The 25,584-nt window shown below is 29.1% G+C and overlaps 1 protein-coding gene across 3 annotated transcripts in view; it reads left to right on the top strand.

Moving 5' to 3' along the window:
* The window catches only part of LOC142330634 (fatty acyl-CoA reductase wat-like), a 283,198-nt gene that overhangs the window by 240,250 nt on the left and 17,364 nt on the right, over window positions 1–25,584 (top strand). For all 3 annotated transcript variants that reach the window (XM_075376059.1, XM_075376060.1, XM_075376061.1), the window contains one exon: window positions 15,124–15,269. In XM_075376059.1, coding sequence (XP_075232174.1) covers window positions 15,124–15,269 — 146 coding nt within the window. The remainder of the gene's footprint in view (window positions 1–15,123; window positions 15,270–25,584) is intronic.

Here is a 25,584-nt window from a genome sequence, read left to right as displayed (position 1 = left end):
CGGATGAAATCCATTATAATATGATCAGGCAGCTGAATACCACTGCAAAACGTAGATTATTAGAACTTTTTAATAAAATATGGCGGGATGGAATGTACCCGCAGCAGTGGAAAAGGCTCATGTTGTTCCAGTACCAAAGAAAAAGAAAAATTTAACAGATCCCAATAGCTATCGTAATATTTCCTTGACGTGTGCTATGGGAAAAATATTTGAAAAAATTATTAATAATCGACTCGTCTGGGTTTTGGAAAAAGAAAAACTGATATCACCGTATCAAGCAGGTTTTCGGTAATACCATTCTACCACTGAACAAATGATCAGCTTAGAGGACGTTATATATAACAACTTCATTACAAGGAAACATTGTGTCGAAGTCTTCTTTGATCTTCAGAAGGCTTTCGATATGACCTGGCGTCATGGTATAATGCTCCAGATACATGAATGGGGCATTCGTGGCAATTGGTTCGCCGTTGAGCGGTACCTTGTTTACCATTGCCATTAATAAATTGATATTAGCCATTCCAGTAGAAATCAGCAAAAGCGTCTATGTTGATGATCTGTCAATTGTGTATGCCAGCAACAAGGCTGCTGTGGTGAGGTACAAATTGCAACGAGCATTTGCAATGCTCTAAATGAAGTTGCAAGGAATAACGGATTCCAATTTTCACCAGAAAAAACTTGCTGTGTACACTTTTGTAGGAAAAGAATTCCTCATCAAAGTCCTGCGTTGACAATTGATGATAATCCAATACAATATAAAGACAATGTAAGATATTTAGGACTACTATTGGATAAATCCCTTACATGGGGATTACATATACAGGACGAGTGATAGATACAAAAGAGCCCTAAACATTATAAAATGTTTATCGAACTTAAATTGGGGCTCAGATAAAGAGACATTATTGAGATTGTATAAAGCATTGGTTCAAACTAAACTAGACTACGGATGTATCGTATATTCATCCGCTAGAAAGTCGCATTTAAAAAAGTTAGACGTAGTTCATAATAGCGGAATAAGATATGCAACAGGCGCTTTCCGCACAAGTCCGGCGGCTAGTCTGATGTCTGAAGACGGAATAATGCCACTACATTATAGAAGAGAGATCCTTTTACTAATATACGCAGCAAATATATGGGCTTATCCTGCCCATATAAATAATAAACTTTTTAACAACCATCCTATGGCTGCATTATACGAACGTCGTGCTACCTATTCCAGACCAGCCGGAATTAGGTACCACGAATTAAGAAGTAAATACGAAATTGCCATTCCAGATACATTGGCAATTTCTACTAGAGAAATACCGCCATGGCTCTTGCCAGCGGTAAATACAAGTTTGGATCTCTCTCAAGGAGAAATAAAAAAGAAACCAGCAGTGATCATCCAACAGGAATTTTTGGCAACCGTCAGTAGTTACGAAGAACATATTAGAATTTATACTGACGGTTCTAAAACCGAACATGGTGTTGGATGCTCAGTATATGTAAATGGAGAAGCCCACTTTTGGAAACTGACAGATGTGGCCAGTGTCTACACGGCAGAACTCACTGCAATTCAGCAAGCTCTTCGCTACACTGAACACTATTGCGAAGAGAGAGTGCTAATATGGTCCGATTCTGTAAGTGCGCTTATCGCAATTCGAAATAAGAACATTAAGGATGTCCTAATTGCAAACATCCTGTCCATTTTATACGTTATAAATCAACGAGGACAGCGATGCGTATTTGTATGGACTCCGGGGCATGCTGATATTACAGGTAATGAACTCGCAGACGAAGCTGCCAGAAAGGCAACAGTCTGCGATGATTTGGATGCATTTCCTGTAAGAGTGGCAGATGTTAAAAACAGTCTAACAAATATAGTAAAAAACAAGTGGAATGCTGAATGGAGGAGTTTAAATACAAAATTAAACTCAGTAAAAACTTCTCCTTATAAATGGAAAAGTTACTTTAAGTTGATTCGCCGTGAACAAGTAGCGGTGACCAGATTTAGAATCGGTCACACGCGATTAACAAATTTATATCTGTTACCGGCAAAGTGAGACCAATGTGCGGTGTTTGTAATAAAACACTGACAATCAAACATCTAATAGAAGAGTGTACCATATATGAGGACCTCAGAAAGAGGTTCCGTCTTAGAAATAATATTAGTGCTGATCTGGATAATGGAAATGAAGAAAATATAGTTGCATTTTCACACGCCAGTGGACTTCTTAAAAGTCTATAAAATGAAAGTTTAAAGCTGTGATAAAAGAATCTCTAAGCGGTAGTTTTATATATATATATATATATATATATAAAGAAAGAAATGGTATTGATAAGTTGAAATTTTAATTTCATGGTCTTTTGAGAACCTTATCTCAAATTTTAATATCGGGGCCCTTTACACCCCGTAAGTGTTTGTGATTGTCCTTATCTTTTATGTCTTAATGTATATTGTGAAATTTGTGTTTTTATATAAAATGTAAAGAGCCCTTTACACCCTTAAATATGACGATCCTGATGGAGATAATAATTTCTTTTAAAGAATGTGAAAGGGCTAATGACCTTAGCACTCGATGCCCATAAAAATTCAGGGAAAAAAAAAAGAACTTCTCTCACCTTATGATTTGGTGAAAAAAAAGAATACGAATGGTTGGAATTTTGTGGCCGATAATAAGAATTACTCTCAACTTATGATTGGTTTAAAATTTAAGATTGCGATTGGTTGGAATTTTGTGCCCAATAATGTTAAGATTCCTCTCACCTTATGATTGCTTTAAAAACAACGAATACGATTGGTTGAAATTTTGTACCTGATAATGATAAGAATTACTCTCACCTTATGATTTGGTGAAAACAAAGAATACGATTGGTTGGAATTTTGTGGCCGATAATGATATGAATTACTCTCACCTTATGATTGGTCAAATACAACGAATACGATTTGTTGAAATTTCGTACCTGATAATGATAAGAATTACTCTCACCTTATGATTTGTTTAAAATCAAAAAGCACGATTGTTTGTAATTTTGTGCTCGATAATGATAAGATTTATGAGGGTTATTTTTTTTTCAAGGTCCGATCGGTCACGAAATTAAAACCACAGTTGAAAATAAAAAGTTTTTTATTTGTAACAAGTACTTACATAGTTACGCTATTTCTCTACATACTCTCCACTCCGATTTAGACATTTGTCGTAGCGTGGTACCAACTTTCCAATACCTTCGTCATAGAACGGGGCCGCCTGTATTTTCAGCTATGTTTCTACGCCAATCTACAGGTCGATGTCTGTGCCAAAATGTTGTATTCCTAGCCTGCGTTTCATTTGAGCAAAGAGGTGAAAATCGGATGTAGCCAATTCAGGGCTGTATTGTGGGTGAATAAGAATAATGGGAGAGGAGTGTTGTCATCAGGCATTGTTTTTCTCCATGACAATTGTCGGCCGCACACTGCACCTGTAACAAAGAACCTCCTGCAGCGTTTTCGTTGGGAGCTGTTTGATCACCCACCATACAGACCGGACTTGGCTCCATCCGATTTTCACCTTTGATCACATGAAACGCTGGCTAGGAGGACAACATTTTGGCGGAGACATCGAGTAGCAGACCAGCGTATAAACATGGCTGAAAACACAGGCGGCTCCGTTCTATGAAGAGGGTATTGGAAAGTTGGTACCACGCTACGACAAATTTAAAATCGGAGTGGCGACTATGTAGAGAAATATCGTAACTATGTAAGTACATGTTACAAATAAATTTTTTTAACCCTCGTGTATATATATATATATATATATATATACACAGTACAGCTTTATCCAAATTTTATTGGATTTGTATTTTTAAACGCTAAAAAAGCCGAGTATATAATTTAATAATCAAGTTAATTTTTAAAATAGTTACAACGTTTGAAATAATTTACTACCTGTATTTAATATACAAAATTAAAATAACGTTTTTTTATTTTATTATTACACAAAAAAATAAAACAACAAAACTTCATAAAAATTATCATATTTTTTTTGTAATTAATTACGGTTTAAAATTTATTTAAAAAAAATTTTTAAATCAATAAGGCTAGTGTTTTTTTTTTTTTATTATTACTCCTATTTTTAACAATACATATTTTTAGAGAGAACAACATTCTTAGTTAATAAATTTTGAAATATTTGAACCAAATATGGATAAATATTAACTTTATTATAATTAAATAACACCAAAATAGGCAATATGGAAATGGAAGTTACTTTTTTTACAGCATACATAAATTATAAATTGCAATATCATGCGTTTAGTGTGTAACCATTAATAAAGAATCTTTTTAACTACGTACGTAAACTTTTATAAAAATTTTTATAAAACCTTTTTAAGCTTAATAATTACATTTTATTTGTGTTAATTATAAAACACACACACACACACACACACACACACACATATATATATATATATATATATATATATATATATATATATATATATATATATATATGTGTCTGTGTGTGTTTAGATATATCTAAAGCTACGACATTCATGTAAATTTGCAAAAAATACCCCTTTTTAAAGTGCAATTGAAAAATCAGTTAATTAGAAATATCAGAAAATTAGAAAAAAATTTAAAAAACATTTTAAAATATCAAGATTGTAAAGAAAAAAGCAATATTCTAAAACTTCTGTACTTAAATTAGTATTAATCAATCCTTAAATTTGCTAAATACTTTCATCTTGTTAATGAAATATCCCTTTCAAAAAAAAAAGTCTAAAATATCTAGAATATTTTTATTATTAACTTTTACAGAAATAAATGTATGTAAACTCATATATATTCCAAATTGTAAATTAACATCTCTTTTTAGAATAATAACAAAATTTAGTAAAAAAACAAAATAAAATAATCCTATTATTCTGATATGTTGAAATATATGTCTTGATTCATTACTATTATACAAAATAATTCAGAATAAAACTGTATGAAATTTAAGGACACAATTTAATAAAACCGTAACGATGTAATGGAAGATTTGCTATATCTGTACTCATGACAATGAAGTTAAGGTCTGACGAAATGATTACAGAAGCTTAGAAAATTTATTATAAAAAGTAATGCTGTAGTTTATTTTAATAAGCTTGAGATAAAACACATAAAAAAGTAATAAAATCTTAAATACAAATAATAATACATTATTCATAATGCATTATTAGTAACAAAATTTTATTACTACGATGTAACTTTCAAAGAATGTGCTATTTCATGAAATAAACACACACACACACACACACACACACAAAACATACAGGATTTCTCTCCAAGAAACGGAAAGAATTTCAGAACATGTTTCGTACAAGTGAAAATAAAGAAGGAATGTTTACCAGCATGAATTCAAAAACATCTTATTTTCTAGTTATAGTTTGCGAAAAATTTCGCCCTGATCTGTGCTGCAAGGGTAAAATGAAATCATACTTAAATTCTAAGAACTTAAATTAAGAGATAAATTTGATGATTTCATTTGCTTTCTGACCTGAAAAAGTGAATAAAGCAGATCCCGTAACTAAATAATAATAATTATAAAAAATCTGATGTGGACACCATATGACTTCCTTACACCTATTACATATATATTTTTCTTTAAAATGAAAAGGATAGAAAATTTTATTTCATTAATAACTTCTTTCTTTTCATTTTTTGTTATTACTGAATCATTATTTATCGTAAAATGTTTTTTTATAATCAGGCGTTAATAATTATTAATAAATCAATATATTTAAATTAAAAAGAAAAAGTTAAAAAAAAGGAGATGAAGTCTAATTCGAACCGATGTGCTTTCCTCTTGTAAGATCCAAATATTTCATTAATTAAAATTTCATTTGACTATAACTCTTGATCCAATGAAAATAAGTATCACTTTATGATATATCGTTGAAAAGCTCTCAATGAGGGCTTATACTGCAGTTAAGAAAAAGTCCAAAATCAAAAATTTTTTTTTTGTATTTTGGGCTTTTTTGGACACTTTGGTCCAGTCGATTGCGATCAAAAGGGGAGATGCATAACTAGATGTTACACCAGACATAAATCCAAAATTTCAACATCCTACGACTAATCATTCTAGAGTTATGCGAGATACATAAAGCATATACGTACAGACGTCACGCCGAAACTAGACAAAACGGATATTTCCATTGAAATCTGAAAACCGAAATTTTTCGCAATCACAGTATTTCCATTACTTCGTACAAGAAAGTAAAAATCGGTGTTGTGAAATATATGATTTTAAGTTTGAGGTGTAATAACTAGGTTAAATGGCCAGAAACAAATAAATAAAATTTTGGAAAAACGTTATAGAGAGTTTAATTTTGAGTAAATCTACAATGTCGAATAAACTTGAAGAATCTAAAAAATTTGACTTATATTAAAAATAAACTGAACTGAAACGTGACAGAAAAGTTGTATTGCAATTTTAATATATTGGAAAATATTTAGAAATAGAATCAGTTGTTAAAAATAAATATAAAAAATGTATTCAAAATCTACTATTACAATAATTGTTCAAAATGTCCTCTTTCATTGTTAACGCAATAATTTCTTGATTTAATATTCCTTGCAATTTAACGAAGTTATTGTACACAAAAATTAAAAAAAAAAAAATGTGTTTTGCAATACTAATTTTTTATGTTTTACGATAATTTTCTCTAAATTACTAAAGGTACAATTCTTTAATCTGTTTTATTTAATTTTTTAAGTAAAAAATCATAAGTAATAATCAACATTATCCCTTAATTAAGATTCAAAGAATTTTAATGTATCATCATTTCATCCTTTGAGTAGAAATCAGGATTAAACTTTTCCCAAGCTGTAACTTAAAAACAGATCCATGTTTATATGAACGTAATTCTTTATTTTCTCTTGAAGAATATGTCTTAAATTTTTTTTTCTGTTTCTTTGTGAAATTCTGTATATAGAAGTTATTTAAAGTCCATATTAATAAATATATTAAATAATTTTAATTTAATTATACGAGCATAATAAATTTAAAATATATAACTACAAAATAAAATATTTAAAATATAAAATGTATAACTACAAAACTACTTTAAAATATATAACTACAAAATAAATAATAATACAGATTCCGTAACTCAAAATTATTTTAGAACTTATTTATGTACACGTTAAATGGGATGCAGAAATTTCTTGGTTTATTTATTACATTATCTTTTTATTAATATTATTTAAAATTTACCGACAGAGCAACTTTTTTTTTTTCAAAAGAAGATCCTTTAATTCTATTTAAAAAAATTCCTTATTGGAATAATCATTTAAATGTGTTCGCAATTGAAAAAAAATACGTTCTTTAAATACAACAATAAAAGTATGATGTGGCTCTTCATAGACAGAAGTATTTGATGTGTTTCAGAATTAACATTCATTTTTTTTTACTATCGTATTTAAGAATAAAAATTTATACGTCTTATAATAGTATTATTTTTACTTTTTCCTCTATCAGAGTAGAGTATTGTAACTGAATATTTTTGTGTTTTTCCGTTAACATGCACTTAAAACCCACGGGGTTGATCTAGTGTTAAACTCGTCGTAAATCAGCTGATTTCGTAGTCGAGAGTTCTCAGTTTAAATCCTAATAAAGAAAGTGGCTTTTATACGGATTTGAATACTAGATCGTGGATACTATTGTTCTTTGCTGTTGGGTTTCAATTAGCCACAAATTTCAGGAATGTTCGGCGTGAGTTTATTCAAGACTACCCATTTACCGTTATAGTAATAAATCTCTAATGACTACAAGTAAAAAAAAAAATAATAATATGCTTTCATAAACAAATACTATAGTAGGAAAATTTATTACATGGATTCATAACGTAATTATTAGTCAAAATTTGTTGTATAACACCATATGGGAAAGAATGATCAGAATTTTTTTTTTTACTCTAATTATTACGTTTTTAATTAGATTATACTAAAGAAATAACATATTATAGTTCACCTAACCCTTTAATTTTAAAAATTACATATAAAAATACAAAAATTCAAAATTAGAATTAACACAACTGTCATGTAGCACGAAGACAAGTTCGAACTTGTGGATGTAGTTGTCACAAGCTGATGATTGCAGTACTGTTTCGTTGTAGATAATAACTACCATTGCAGTTTGGTAACGATTCTGCTGTTCATTCATAAATTCCTGGGTTCGAATTACTCCTAGCTCAGGCGTTTTTACACTATAAAATTCATCGATTACAAAAGTGCCTATATTACCCTAGTAAGTTGTAAAAGAAATTAAACAGATTACAAACAAGACTGATTTATTATGAATGACCAGATTTTATCCAAATTAAAACTTTTAAATGAAAATTAAAACAGTCAGTACATTATGCAAAGAACTTATAATGATAGCCATTAATGCACGAGTGCAACTAAGTTACGACGTAAGCCTTGAGTGTGTAGTAAACTTCGCAAGAGTTCATTAATGACCACTATAGAGAGTTGCGTACAATATTTCTTATATAGCTGAGAAAAAATTGAGATTATTGATTTAAATCAATGATAGAATACAATGTTTACGGAAAACGTTTTTTAATTATTTAAAAAAAATTCATTAACAATACATTTCTGAAGCAATAGGTTATTTATTAGTCATAAGTTCTGTCTTTTATTTAATACCGAACGGTGTTAAAGACATTTCTTCCTCAGAATCCGACATAAATAACAAAAGGATAAACAGTATAATATAAAAACGTAGTTCCCTACTGCTGTACTTTCAAATTAACCTCTGCTTGCTAACTCTCTTTTTCCTGTTTAGCCTCCGGGAATTACCGTTCGGGTATTACATCAGAGGATGAATAAGGATGATATGTATGAATGTAAGTAAAATGTAGTCATGTGTAGTCACAGGTCGATCATTTCTGAGATGTGTAGTTAGTTGAAACCCAACTAACAAAGAACACAGGTATCCACGATCTACTATTCAAATCCGTATAAAAGTTAAAAAGTACCTTCACTAGTTAGTAAAAGTATTTTTGCTAGAATTTGAACCTTAGAACTCTCGACTTCGAAATTAGCTGATTTGCGATGACGAGTTAACCACTAGACCAGACCGGTGGCTCTGCTTGCTAACTAAACCGAATTAAAATCAAAGTACAAAACAGATGATACATTAAATAATACCCGCTTCTGGTCAATGATTGAAAAGAATAGGCTTTTGATCGGTTGAACACCTGTATCATAATGAAAATTTGTTTCATAATGACCCGTGTTATAAAATTCCGGCCGCGTAATAAACTGTATAAAACAGCCGTAGAAGAACAATATTATTAAAAATACCCTTCATCATAACCTAATGTTAAGTTGAATAACAAACAAATATTTTATACTTCATTTTATAATGTGTAAATACATAATATAAAATTAGTTAGAGTCAGCTATAATTACAAAACTACATTAAACTATCTATTTGTTTTATTTTTAATTAAAAAACAAAAAACAAAAACATCACTATTCTATTCTAAGTATTATCCTTAAAACAAAAAAATAAAGATAATTATGTAGAAAAAATATTATAGCAGTATTTCATTTATATAAACAAAAAAAATGTATTCGTTAATATTTTATCACAGTACATATACAATATCAAAACATATAGAAATACATACAATTTCGCAGTTTGCAAACAGATTAAACACTTCAGTACCGTATATAAAAGATAAATAAAGAACCATCATGAAAATTCGAAGCAATAAACTTCCTTGACTATAGTTATCTAAAAAAATAAAATGACTACACCTATGAACAGATATTTTAATAACTACACAACTACAAATCAATGATATAAAAACATTAGAGGGATATCAACGGATAGCTTTGCAATCAAAACATAAAACTTTTAGCGCATTATATTTTTATTTTACGAACAGATTAAAAAAAAAAAATTAATATTTGAAATCAAAATATTAATATTTTACAATATTTAAAAAATATATTTAATATTTTAAATATTGTAAATAATTGTATCTCTCTAAACTTATTTATATTTATTCAAATGTATTAATATAAATGATAAAAAATATATATAAAAACATATAAGAATGAGAACGAAATAAACAATTCAGTTACAGTTATTTATAAAAGGTTAGAATAACTAGCATAAAAGAAAATAACAAGCGGAAAAAAGTATTTCAGTCTCATGCAGGCGCGGGTATAATTTTAACCCCTAAATGAACGGTAATACAAAACTAACATGTTATTAAACGTATTCGTAGAGCTTATTTTTATTTTCCCATCTAGATAGCGGTATAGCATGGCTGTAACTCTAGAAAGGAAAGTATTGTAATCGGTCAAATTTGAGCATATGAGGTTTTCACCAGATCTTGACGTTTTGACACCTAAGGAACCCAAAAATCCGGATGGAAATTTTCCGGATGTTAATGTTCATACGTATGTTGTGTGTTCGGTGTTGGCCTGTAAATCACTTTATATCTCCATAACCACTGGACCGATTCTAACCAAACTTGGTTAGATTACTTTTATATATATGAAGGTCACATCAGTTTCTCGAGATTTCATCTAATTAAGGTCATATCTTTTTTAGGCACATTTGTTAACGATTAAAAAATAAAAATATTTGTAAAAAAAAAAGATTTTTTACAAAATCGCCCTCCCAACCCAAAAAATGCTGTTTTAGTCGTCCGCTATGTTGTGACATCACAGGTAAGCGGTAGAATTAATAAATAAATAATATATAAAGTGTAAAAAAGTAAATCGGTCTGGCTGGGTCTCGAACTTGATCGCCCGGTTAACTCGGTACGTGGTGCGTTAAGCCTAGCGGCTACACCATTCTGTCGACCGTGCAGGCGAAATTGTTCCCGCGCGCTTTAGTTAGAATCATTGAATTAAATAAATGAAAAAATATTATATTTAAATAAAATGATAAATATAGTTTGAACTAACTTGTCTGTGTAGGTGTGTGTAAGTCATGCATCAGAAATAACCCACAGTTGTTAGCTTTTTTCTATGAATGTCATACCTGTCTATACATTCTTAGATTTATTTCTTTTTTTCAACCGATATAAAAGTTTCGTACCGTAAAACTAAATTACAACAAATATTTTTTAAAAAAATGTAATAATTGGTAGTATAACAAAAAAAATTTAAATCCTAATTAAAATATTATTTAAGATTCTTCGAAGTTAAATTGAACAACTTTAGTAGTCTTAAATTCCTGGGATAGATTACCGAATTCGGCAAGGTATTTTTTTTTTTTAATTTATCAATCATGTTTATCTTATTTAAGTACAAATATCTACAAAATAATTAAAAACAACTTTCTACAATATTTATTGTCGAAGTTCTCACAAATCATTCATTTAAAATTAAAAAATTTTAGTTGTACAAATATATATGAGATGTTTAATTCATTCCGTTGTACCCGTATTTTATACACACGCACAGCTTGGTCGTTCGATTGTACGAAATCTAAACTAATTATTTCCAACTAAAGCAAGCATGTTAGTTTTATTTATGATCTCTTCATTTTATCTAGGAACAGGAAGATGAAATTTGTTCACTTTTACATCTTTACTATTAGTAATTTAGTTAAATCGGAATCGATGGGCTGCTTACATGTAAATCTAACACTTGCGGTTTTACGTAAAGGAATTAACAAATGACTTAGCGGGAATAAAAATCTTGGTTATCAAGCTGTAATTATATTATGGCCTCACACAAGGATATTGACATTAATCATTAATAGGTTAAATGACGAGCCACAATACTCACATCTCCATAACCTCCCCCCCCCCGCCTCACACACACGCGCGCGTGCACACAGAGAGAGATTGTAATTGTCATATAATAATGAGTAATCTATAAAAACTAAGGGAATTCTATCAGTTCAAAAATTGGTCGCAGTCCATCCTCTAACAATTTGCCTGTTCAGTCAGATCGAGTGACCAAACTGTGCATATGTATGATTCCTAAGGTGAAATGATTATACTATTTATATGATAGATAACAGAGATCTGTTTCCATTTTAATGGAAATCCTTTGTTTTATATTACTTTTATCATGCTATTGTTAATTAAAATAATAATTCAGCTACTTTCGTATCGTAATAATGTTGATATAACAACACTATTAAGTGAAAAAAAATGTTTTTTTATTTATTTCGAAATATATATATTTTTTAAATACTGCTGTGTTGTTGAAATCGATTAGGATATTTTTTTACAACAACTTAAATGAGAAATAAGTGTGAAAGTTCTGGGTTAAATATATTTCAACGTAATTTTTAAATATAATTTCCTAAAATAATTATTATAATTTTAAAATAATCCGTAAAATATTCATTATGAAAACTCGTATTGTATATTTAAAATATTATTAGTTGACTGAGGGAATTAAATTATTTTTTTTTGTTTATTTAAACCTGATTTTCCTTGATATTTTTGCATAATTTACCTTTCCTGAATTTTTTTAGAAATTTTAAAAGATTATGAGTCATGACAAATGACTCATACACTTGCGCTACCCGCATATTTATATATATATATATATTTATTTATTTATTCATACAGCATTATGGACGTATACAAAATGTTTTTAAATTTAGCAAAAATGAGCGAGGTTTTCTACTCAGAGTTAGAAATAATCAATTTTTTTTAGTTTATCTGACTTTAAAATAATTCTTTAATATACTTTTGAACAAAAATAATAGTAATTATTATCACACCAATTCTCACCAGAAAAAAACGTGCTGTGTACACTTTTGTAGGAAAAGAATTCCTATTCAAAGTCCTGCGTTGACAATTGATGATAATCCAATACAATATAAAGACAACGTAAGATATTTAGGACTAGTATTGGATAAATCCTTTACATGGGGATTACATATACAGGGCTTGAGTGATAGATGCAAAAGAGCCCTAAACATTATAAAATGTTTATCGAACTTAAATTGGGGCTCAGACAAAGAGACATTATTGAGATTGTATAAAGCATTGGTTCAATCTAAACTAGACTACGGATGTATCGTATATTCATCCGCTAGAAATTCGCATTTAAAAAAGTTAGACGTAGTTCATAATAGCGGAATAAGATATGCAACAGGCGCTTTCCGCACAAGTCCAGCGGCTAGTCTGATCTCTGAAGCCGGAATAATGCCACTACATTATAGAAGAGAGATCCTTTTACTAAGATACGCAGCAAATATATGGGCTTATCCTGCCCATATAAATATTAAATTTTTTAACAACCATCCTATGGCTGCATTATACGAACGTCGTGCTACCTATTCCAGACCAGCCGGAATTAGGTACCACGAATTAAGAAGTAAATACGAAATTGCCATTCCAGATACATTGGCAATTTCTACTAGAGAAATACCGTCATGGCTCTTGCCAGCGGTAAATACAAGGTTGGATCTCTCTCAAGGAGAAATAAAAAAAAACCAGCAGTGATCATCCAACAGGAATTTTTGGCAACAGTCAGTAGTTACGAAGAACATATTAGAATTTATACTGACGGTTCAAAAACCGAACATGGTGTTGGATGCAAAATATATGTAAATGGAGAAGCCCACTTTTGGAAACTGACAGATGTGGCCAGTGTCTACACGGCAGAACTCACTGCAATTCAGCAAGTTGTTCGCTACACTGAACACTATTGCGAAGAGAGAGTGCTAATATGTTCCGATTCTTTAAGTACACTTGTCGCAATTCGGAAAAAGAACATTAAGGATGTCCTAATTGCAAACATCCTGTCCATTTTATACGTTATAAATCAACGAGGACAGCGATGCGTATTTGTATGGACTCCGGGGCATGCTGGTATTACAGGTAATGAAATCGCAGACGAAGCTGCCAGAAAGGCAACAGTCTGCGATGATTTGGATGCATTTCCTGTAAGAGTGGTAGATGTTAAAAACCGTCTAACAAACATAGTAAAAAACAAGTGGAATAGTTGCATTTTTACACGCCAGTGGACTTCTTAAAAGTCTATAAAATGAAAGTTTAAAGCTGTCATAAAAGAATCTCTAAGCGGTAGTTTTTTATATATATAAAGAAAGAAACGGTATTGATAAGTTGAAATTTTAATTTCATGGTTTTTTGAGAACCTTATCTCAAATTTTAATATTGGGGCCCTTTTCACCCCGTAAGTGTTTGTGATTGTCCTTGTATTTTATGTTTTAATGTATATTGTGAAGTTTGTGTTTTTTTTAAAAATAAAATGTTACGGCCCTTTACACCCTTACATATGACGATCCTGATGGAGATAATAATAATTTCTTTTAAAGAATGTGACGAGGGCTAATGACTTTAGCAGTCGATGCCCATAAAAATTCAGAAAAAAAAATAGTAGTTATTATTTATACAATAACAATAGGCTTATGCTGACTTACAGTTACCGATGGGTGATAAGAAATTTTTGAAGCGTGTGAAAAAGGCAATATCTGACCGGAGTCAACCCGGGAACTCCGGATCAAAGGCCGTCAGGCTACCACTCTGCCACGGAGATCGACAATAATAATAATAATTAAAATATTAAATTATTATATTTTTATGGACTGTGGATTTAGTGAAGGAGACTTCACTAAATCTGTGGATTTAGAGAAGGATGTTTCGAATACTTGTGATTCAATTTTATTACACTTAGGTATAAAACCGGTGTCTATTTTTTCATTGATTTTAAATTCTAAAATCTTTATAAGTAAACTTTTAAACAGCCTAGTTTTCTTTTTTTTTCTTCAACCTCCGGGATCATCGTTAGGTATTGCTTCAGAGTACGAGATGAATGTTTTGTAGCGTTAGAAAATGCCATGCCTGACGGGGATTTGAACCCGGGACCTCCGGATGAAAGGCCGAAACGCTACCACTCGCGCCATGGAGGCCGGCTTAAATGAGCCGGCCATTTAACAGCCTTGATAAATGATCTAAAGTTATTTTATCATTTTTTATTTAATTCATTGACGATTAGTTTATTCGTTTCAATTGATTAATTTCAATGTAAAATTAATGATTTAATATTTATATAAATACTAGAAAATATTTTTTTTTTAGTCTGCTATTTGAGTTTATAGATTCAAACATAATTTGTAAATTTCCATTTCAAATTATTAACGGACATCTTTTTTTTTCTAGGCTTACGTTCATGTATCAACAGCATTTTCAAACTGTCTTCGAGAAGAAATTGGAGAACAAATTTACAATCCACCGATACAACATGATAAGTTAATAACATTAACGAAATGTTTGGATAGTTCATATATAGATAAAATAACACCGGTGTAAGTTTTTTCTTTATTTTACAATTATTATTTTATTATATTATAATAAAAATATATAACTTAGTACAATTATTTTTAAATTATTATTCTATCAGGTTTATAAAATTTCAATTTATTTCCAGTAAAACTGGAAGAATTTTTTTTATTCAACCTTGACATTAATTGTCACGTTAATAATAATAATAATATTGCATTTACAGATATGACATTAATATTATGTTAATAAAGTTTGTGTATGTAAATCAATGAAAGCAGAAAAACATTGTAATGTACACAATAATATCTATTTTTACATATTAAAAAAATAGCTTACTGTTAAGAATTAATTATTTTAATTACAATTACGGGAAAACAGGAAATAACATTATTAAAGTTATTACAGTTTACTTCTCTTTTCACGAAGGTTATTAAAAAGGGAAAAAATTCTCAAGATCTTTCAAAAATGATAATTATGGGTTCTTAAACAAGAAATTATATTAATAATTATTATAATTGTTTTAATAATGGACTCGTAAGGTGTATTATTAGAACACGTTAGTCCCTGACTGAGCGTAAGGCTGTTAAAAGTCTTTAAAAGATACATACGTGTGTTAGGAGATGTAGAATTCACACTTTGCTAACTATTTTTGACAAGTGGCAAGAACCTACGCGAACTTACGTAATATAAAACAGAAAAATCAAATTCAGTAAAAAGAGTACTGTCAATAAACATTTAATGAATATTGTAATAATAGAAATTCTTTCATTATGGTTATAACGTTCCAGGAATATTTCAGGTTTGTTTCACAGATATTTTGTTAGTGTGAGGAATGTGGGGTGAACTCCTCATCGCTAATCAGCTGATTTCGAAGTCGAGAGTTCTAAGATTCAAATCCTAATAAAGGTAGTTAACGTTTATACGGATTTGAATGCTAGATTGTGAATACCGGTGTTCTTTGATGAATGGGTTTCAATTAACCACACATCTCAGGAATGGTCGACCTGAGACTGTTCAAGACTACACTTCATTTACATTCATGCATATCATTCTCTTCGTCCTCTGAAGTAATACGTTTCTAGTTTAAATTTCTGTTACATACTTTACCTCAACTACCTTGACGTTGGGATTTATTCATCCTCTAAGAAGGGTATAAGCTTACCCGGTGTTAAGTACGAATAAATATAAAAACTAAAAACGTTTAATAAATTCATTTCCGTACTTCATCGAAAAGATTGGGAAAAGAAACAACACCCTCCATATTGATTATGCAAAAAAGACAGGATTCCTAGAGTATCAATAGTATTGTAAAATAAACGAGTTTACTCCTAATTATATGATCAGAACGAGAGCGCTAGATAAATTTCTTAAAGTAAACGAGATTTGGCTCCGGGTATGTTAAGGCTGGTTCCCTCTGTACACAGTACCCTTGCAAAGCTAGAATAAATTATAAGGAAAAAGGTAATACGAAAATTTTAGTAAATATTCTGTAAAACTGCCACTAACCGTAAATTATAGATTGCGCACAGATAATGTTTATACTCCTTAAATAATTAATATGATTTTGTATAAAATTAAAAATCCTGTAAAGAATAAGGATATAAATTAAAAATATTATGCGGAAAATACGTATGGAATATAAATATACAAAAAATATATTACAAAACAAATTGACGTCATAATAAAGTATATTTTTACTTCCTTGTGTGAAGTAAAGGAAATATTGTGATAGCGAAAATTTCAGTTTTCAGATTTCAACGGAAATATCCATTTTGACCATCCCTTAATCCATTTGGACTAGTTTCGGCATGATGTCTGTACGTACTTACGTATATATCTGTCATAATTAAAAAACGATTAGTCGTAGGATGTTGAAATTTTTGATTTAGGACTGTTGTAACATCTAGTTGTGCACCTCCGCTTTCGATTGCTATCAACTGAACCAAAAGTGTCCAAAAAAAATTTGGATTTTGGGCTTTTTCTTAACTGTAGTAATAAACCATTATTGACAGGTTTTCAACGATATATCATAAGTGGTACTTATTTTCAATGGTTCCAGAGTTATATCAGAATAAAATTTTAATTAATGAAATATTTGGATCTTAGAAAGTGAAGGCACATCGGTTCGAATCAGACCATACTTTGTTTATTTAACTTCTTTTTTTAATTTAAATATATTGATTTATTAATAATTATTAACTTCTGATTGTAAAAAAAAAATTACGATATATAATTGTTAACAATACAAAAAAAAAAATGGAAAATTTTAGAAGTTAGTAATGAAATATAATTTTACGTAATTTTCATTTAAAAAATAAAGTGTATATGTAATTTAATTGGCCAAAAAAGGAAATCATGTGGTGGTATTCACATCAGATATTTTGAATAAATTTGAAGTTTGAAATTTATTTAAATATGTATAATTTATTCTAGAAAATGATAGACATAAATATATAATCATTTGCAAATAACACAATTATTTCATTATGATGTATGTCACATTCACCTGCACAACCGCATATAAAAAAAACCCGTTTAATTAAATATGCAAAATAGTACCAGACCTATTTATTATTATATTGTATGGAGTATTGAATAACATAATTAACATAAGTTTGAGAACTTAATTATAATCTTGGTTTAATGTACGACTAGCAGCCAATTTATTTATTCAGAAATCGCTTTAGTAAATTAGTTTGTAATATTAATTTTTAACATTAATAAATAAACAAATTGCGCTAGTAGTTCTGTCTAATCCTACATATGTAATGCGGAAAATTAACTTTTTTTTTCTAGTATTTCCACCTTTATCATAATTACGATAAATAAATTATTTTTAAAATTTCCGGGTAAAATATTTTGAAAGAATATTTCCATGCATACTAAATCTTTATCTTATTTATTTTTTGTTCTATTTTCTTTTTTTTTAGAAAAAAAGTAAAATAAAATAGTTGAACTATTTTTCTCCATTTTTTTACCTTAATTAACAAGCGATTTATAAGTTCATAAAATTTATTTGGTATAATCAAACCAAAAAATAAAAAAACTGTCAATAAAACTATTACGCCCTTCTGCCGTAAGGATAAAAAAAAAAAAAAAAAATATATATATATATATATAAGATAAAGTCATTAACTATCTCAACAATAAAAAAATAAACAATCCACAACCTTTATGACATATCATCCCGTTTTTGCTGAAAGTAATGATGACCGATTTTTTCAAAACATAGTTATAAATTTAAAAGTGATCAGAATTGTTAACTGAGGGGTTACTAGATAATAAAAACATATTTTTATTTTATTTCATCATAAAATACAAAAAGTATTGTGATAAAAGGGCGTTGAGATATGCCCTTTTATCACAATGGTTGAACCTAGACGCTTGAAACTAGCGGTTCCAAGGATATGAGAAGTACATTCTCGGTGTATCCTTTCGAAGTCGCGTTAGAATTGACCTAGGACGCACCGTTTTCAAGATACGCCCTTTTTTTATTTATGATGTGATAAATAAAAAACCAACAATGATTTTGAAGTTTAAACTGACATTACAGACATTAATGATTATTGTTTACATTAAATAATAATCAGTGATATATTACACATATCGCTGAAAGTAACGATGACCAAACATCATAATAAAATTTACACTTAATCATGGTGATTGCAGTTAAATTTCACGATGAAAGATTGGATTCGATGAGAATATAATAGTAAAACAGTGGTTCTCTTTACAGTTGAGAAATTATTATTAATAGAAACGGGAAAATCTCCATGACAGAATCAAACTATTCAATGAATAAAACACCTTAAACGTATGTTTTATTATGAATTTTTCAATAAATTAACTGTTTTAAGTTGTAAATTAAACGTGAACACACATTCATCATTGTGAGTAGCCGTTCTTTAATGTATCAAATAAACCCGTGAAAAAAACCTTTATATCAATTCAAACGCCAATTTTTTGTTGGTTCTTTCTTGTAATTTTTGGGATCATCTCAAACCCGTGTTTTACTATATATTTTACAGTAAATCCACTCTTTTACCGTGTACATTTAACTAGAAACACATGTTTATCGTGAAACTATGAGGTGATTTTCAATATCCAAAGAATCATTACTTTCATAGAGAGCAAAATGGCGGTTAATGTAAACATTTTATACTACTTGCTTAATTCAATCCTTCATTAGGCACTACGTTCTGAAACACAAAGCCATCTTTAAAATAAGGATTTCCATGTATACTAAAATCTTTATCTTATTTATTTTTTGTTCTATTTTCTTTTTTTTTATAGAAAAAGTAAGATAAAAAAGTTGAATTATTTAGCTCGAATTTTTTTTTTTAATTTTTGAAAAATATTTAAACTGAAGGAAATAGAGCAAAACTAAACAAAAAAATAAACTTATATTTCTATTTTAAGAGGTGAGGATTGATTTAAAAAATATATATTCTTTATATATGCACTGTAGATAACAAATCTGATTTAATAAAGTTTTGTCTAAAATGTCTTTGAAGAAAATCAAAATAGGTTTTTTCGCTATATTCCCCTACCCATTATCGAATTAAAAAAATAATAATAATTTTTTTTTTTTTTTTGTCTTCAGTCATTTGACTGGTTTGATGCAGCTCTCCAAGATTCCCTATCTAGTGCTAGTCGTTTCATTTCAGTATACCCTCTACATCCTACATCCCTAACAATTTGTTTTACATATTCCAAACGTGGCCTGCCTACACAATTTTTTCCTTCTACCTGTCCTTCCAATATTAAAGCGACTATTCCAGGATGCCTTAGTATGTGGCCTATAAGTCTGTCTCTTCTTTTAACTGTATTTATCCAAATGCTTCTTTCTTCATCTATTTGCCGCAATACCTCTTCGTTTGTCACTTTATCCACCCATCTGATTTTTAACATTCTCCTATAGCACCGCATTTCAAAAGCTTCTAATCTTTACTTCTCAGATACTCCGATTGTCCAAGTTTCACTTCCATATAAAGCGACACTCCAAACGTACACTTTCAAAATTTTTTTCCTGACATTTAAATTAATTTTTGATGTAAACAAATTATATTTCTTACTGAAGGCTCGCTTAGCTTGTGCTATTCGGCATTTTACATCGCTCCTGCTTCGTCCATCTTTAGTAATTCTACTTCCCAAATAACAAAATTCTTCTACCTCCATAATCTTTTCTCCTCCTATTTTCATATTCAGTGGTCCATCTTTGTTATTTCTACTACATTTCATTACTTTTGTTTTGTTCTTGTTTATTTTCATGCGATAGTTTTTGCGTAGGACTTCATCTATGTCGTTCATTGTTTCTTCTAAATCCTTTTTACTCTCGGCTAGAATTACTATATCATCAGCAAATCGTAGCATCTTTATCTTTTCACCTTGTACTGTTACTCCGAATCAGTATTAATACTCCGAATTATCAATAATAATAATGTATTCAACAACTCATATACAGAGATATTTGAGCCAAGTTTCAATAAAATCTGTTTAGCTAATCCTGAGATATAAAGCTAAAAGCATTAGCATTAGCAAGAACAAAAGTACACAACATAAGCATATATTTTTTTTGGTCTAGATGAACTAGTGAACTAGTTGAACTAGATGAACTCGCCGGGAAAGTAACACACACGCGCCCTCGCGTACACACACATATCTCGATAAGACACTTTGTCGTAAGGAAATGATTAATGACTTAAAGTAAAAAATAAATATAGTAAATGAATTTTAAAATATATTCATATTTTAATAATTTTTTAATTTCTGGCTGAAGATTTCATTGGCTGCATTAAAGTACAAATTATGTAAAAAATAAACACAGGAAGTAAATAGAACAAAAACTTTAATAAGTTAAAAAAATAACAGATGATTATCATTTAAAATTAGAATAAAGAAAATATTGCATAATTACACACTGAAATACATGTACAATGTAAACGAAAAATCGTATGATTTCTTAATCCAGTGTCTTGTTAGATAAATATAAGTTACAGTACATGTTTTATAACAATTTTAAATATAATTTTAAAATAAATAAACAAAGAATACGTGACGTCTAAAAAGTAAAATAATTCAACCTATTGCGTTATGAAACGACAAATTCTTTAAATTCACGAATAATATACTGAGATTACAGAACAAGAAATTTATTTTAAATTTAAGGTCGTGAATGACACCATATAATGATTTTTTTTACGTATTAAATATATAAAATACTGCTTTTTTCGTTTAATAAATTTAAACGGCATTCGGTTTTTTTTTTCATTTTCCCAATAGTAAACGTTTGCACTAGAATAAATTATGATATTCATACAACCCCAAATAGCGTTCTTAACCCGAAAAATATAATATTTTGATACAAAAAAAAGTTTCTAAATTTAATTTTTTTAATTGTTTTACTGTAAAGCAGTTATATTAACAGGTTCTGTAGATAATTTTTGAAACTGGCTGTGAAGAATATTAAATGACCTTTATTTTGGTTAGGGTTGTTAGCCCAATGTTTATTACATTTTTTTTTTCAGTGTTTTTCAAAATAATGTGTCATAACCATAATTTTTCCATTAAAACTTTTTGAGCTTTTCCTCTCCCCATGAATTCCTTCAAGACTTGAACTGTGGTGTCTTATATCAAAAATAGATCGTTTTGAAATAAGATTATGTCCTAATTTGCTGAACTGTTTAGGATTGTTGGAACACAATTTTTTTACGTCATACTTTTTGTTTTTAATACTATTTACAATGTTATGTTACAACCCTATATTTTCCGTTAAAAATGTTTGAATTTTCCTTTCCATAAAGACCTTGGGTGCTTGGCATTTTACTGAGTTTCATTTTTCTATGTTTAAAATTTGAGTAAGCTATTTAAGGGTTTTTCGTAAATTTTTCATTTTAAATAAAACTTTTTATAAAATTTTATAATTCCATAAAGATTTAATAAATTGAAACTATAAACTTTTTATCGAATTTTATAATTTATAAAAAAATCAGTTAAAGTTGAAGGATGAATCATTTATTTCACAAAATAAATATAAGTACGAAGACAGCAAGATTACTGATCTATTATCAATAAGTATAAGTTATATTTTTTATGTTTTTATTTAATTTTTTTTTTTTAGGGAATGTGTAACAGTTTCTTAATGTTACATTTTTTACAATAATTAAATTTTAATATTCTTACTGTTAAGCTTTGAAAAAAAATTTAATTCCATTTTCCATATTAAAATTTGTAATATTTTTATCAATTTGAATCGAGGCGGTAAAAAATATGCATTCAAAAGTGTTAGTAAATAAATGTAGACATTTTATATTTTTTATCGAAAATTTGGTAAATTAAGATCGAATCTTATTTAGCAAGACGACTAAATACAACAGTTACTGTTTTATACCTATATAGACGGCTCTATCTCTGCCGACAGGTGTGGCTGTTCAATAATACTCCCTAATAACGAGAAAAGATATAAGTTTAGTGCTAACTTTTCTGAGAAAACTTTTTTGTGAGGCCTATCCAATTTACCCTGCTTCATTACAAAATTGTCTAACAGTGACGACAGTTTCCTGTTGATAACCGACTCTAGGAGAGCTTGAACTACATAAAATCAGTGCCCATCATTCGAACTACCTGACACCCTCTCAAGAGTAAACAAGACAGTGGTATTGGTATGGGCCACCGGCCATTACGTCATCCTCGGGAACGAACGACCCGATGAGGCTCCCATGAGAGCGGTAAAAAATGGCCTCCGATACGCGTGAGAGCGAATTCACGAAGGCAGTCCGTGTAAAACTACATACGCAATGGAATAAGTTCTGGCTGTTAAATCTTCTCACGGCCTTACATGAACCTTTTACCCCAAACAATAGAAGATATTAAGTCATCCTAACGTGGCTGAGGATCGGGCACACAAAACTAACCCACACCCATCTTTTTGATTCTCTCAACAAAACTGAGGCGTGCAATGTAAAATTGTCTGTAAACCAGTTACTCCCGACTGCCCAATGTTCGAGACTATTCGTCATCAATTATACCTGGGTTCAGATGTGAAGGGTTAAGAAGTGAAGAGATGCACCAAAAAAATTTAGAGGTATGTTTGTGATAATGGAATGAAAAACTAAACTCAGCGGTTTTGCTTTCATGAGATCATTTACGAAGTACTATGCGCGTAGTGAAAATAGAAATTATGTTCCTGTTTTGATATTTCTTATTCAATATTTGCTGTTTATTGCCTAATTACCTATGAATACTTAGTTTTATTTAAGTCCTAGTTAAGTCAGTTACTTTTATACGGATTTGAATACTAGATCGTGGATACCGGTGTTCTTTGGTGGTTGGATTTCAATTAACCACACATCTCAGGAATGGTCAAACTGAGACTGTACAAGACTACACTTCATTTACACTCATACATATCATTTTCATTCATCCTCTAAAGTAATACCTGAATGGTAATTCCCGGAGGCTAAACAGAAAAAAGAAAAGTCTTAAGTCATTAATGATTTATCGTTGATGCGACTATGAACAAACAATGAAAAAAAGAGAAAAGATCAAATTGTTTTTTATTAATCCTTTTTTTTCCAGTAAAACACTAATTAATTGCATGAGAAACTTGAACTTTTAAAACCGTATTAAAATGTCAACAGACTTAATTTTATGACGAAGTTTGCTTACAAAATATATATAGTAAATGAAAAAAAATAAGCAATAAATTCAAGAAGATGAAAGTAATAACTTGTCGTATACGTTCATTAAATTCATTACTGTTTAACATAAAACCCTTTCACTTTTTAAGTCATAAAGGATAAAAATTATGTTTATAGAAAGGAAACATAAAATTTATCTAAATAACCTTAACTAACAACATACTTGAAATAACTTAAAGATATAACTTAAACAATTAAATTTAACATTTACGGCTTTTTAGTATATTAGAATTATCCTTGTTAAGAAAAATATAAAAAAATGATATGAAATAAAATTGTTTGTAAAGTAATTTACAAATAAATATAACAGAAGTTAAAATACAACAAACACCAGTGAATAAAATGCTGTTTTGTTTCTAAATAAAAAACGACAATATCCTGTATTTAATTATTTACTTTTAATTAAAATATTCTGTTTTATTTTTAATCATAGAAAATTAAAGAAATTACATAACATACACAAAAGATATATATTTGTATTCACAAATAAATAACCTTTTAACAGTATTTAAAGACTTTACATTACACTGAACTATCTTTAACTTTTAAATGTGAAAAATATGCAAAAACAATTTATATTTTTATTTAAACAAATCAATGACCTTTAAAAAACTCTGAACTAAATAATTAAAAATAATAACTTTTCATTTCTTTTTAAAATTTGATATTAGAATTTATCGTCAAATTAAAAATAACATCCAAAAATTATTAACCATTAACTTGAAGCTGACTTTAATAAGCCGATATTTTTAGAATGATTAAAAAAGTATTATTTGATTTTTAGAGGTCAACTGAAACTGGCTTTATTCTTATTTCTATTTAAATTTTATTTCTTATTACATATCTTTTTAATTTAATTATTATTTAAAATATGGGTTGGTGTCTGCAAAAACCCTGTCTGTTTAAAAAAAACTTACTGTAAACGTAAAAGAAAAAATCCTTATAAAAATAGAAAAGAATGCATTGGAAAACAGTTAACAAGACTGCTACTGAGTGTCAGCTAAGGCTCTCTAAAATATAGAAATAAAGTTTTTGGGTTTTTTTTCTACTTTAAATGATAAACTTTGTTTTCTGGAATTAAATATTTTGAATATTAAATGACATCAGATTTGTATTAATACATTACAATGAGCTAATACTAAACGACGATGACAAAAAAGAAAAATACTTGTCACATTAAGTGCATCAGAAGGGCGGATTTCCAGATTTACTTAAGGAAGTACTGCTGTAATGATTTTTGAAAATATTATTGCTTTGATGTTTCTTTTTTTTATTTCACATTATGTTAGTATCAAATGTTCTTTTATTATAGGTACTGCTTCAATTGCGAGGTACAATAAATGTACCTCGAAGTTGAACTGCGTATTGTTCCAATAAATAAGTTATATTTGTCTTTTTCTTCCTTCTTTTCACACAGTTGTTGAGTTGTGACTGTCAATTGATTAATTTGTTACTTGCCAACAAACCATTTTGATACTGTTGCCCGAAATGTTTTTGGTTTTAGAGTCGTGTTTACAAAGAATAAAAGATTCAAATTGAGTTAAAACAAACCCAAAATGATTAAAAGTTCAAAACTGATTTTTTTAGATACCAAGCTATTATTGTAAAACTAAAATACTATAACGAAACTAGATCTTGC

The sequence above is a fragment of the Lycorma delicatula genome, chromosome 9 (assembly GCF_047948215.1).
Source record: "Lycorma delicatula isolate Av1 chromosome 9, ASM4794821v1, whole genome shotgun sequence".
NCBI classification, from domain to species: domain Eukaryota; kingdom Metazoa; phylum Arthropoda; class Insecta; order Hemiptera; family Fulgoridae; genus Lycorma; species Lycorma delicatula.
Note: the sequence above shows the minus strand (reverse complement) of the source record. Positions and strands in the feature narration are given on the sequence as shown.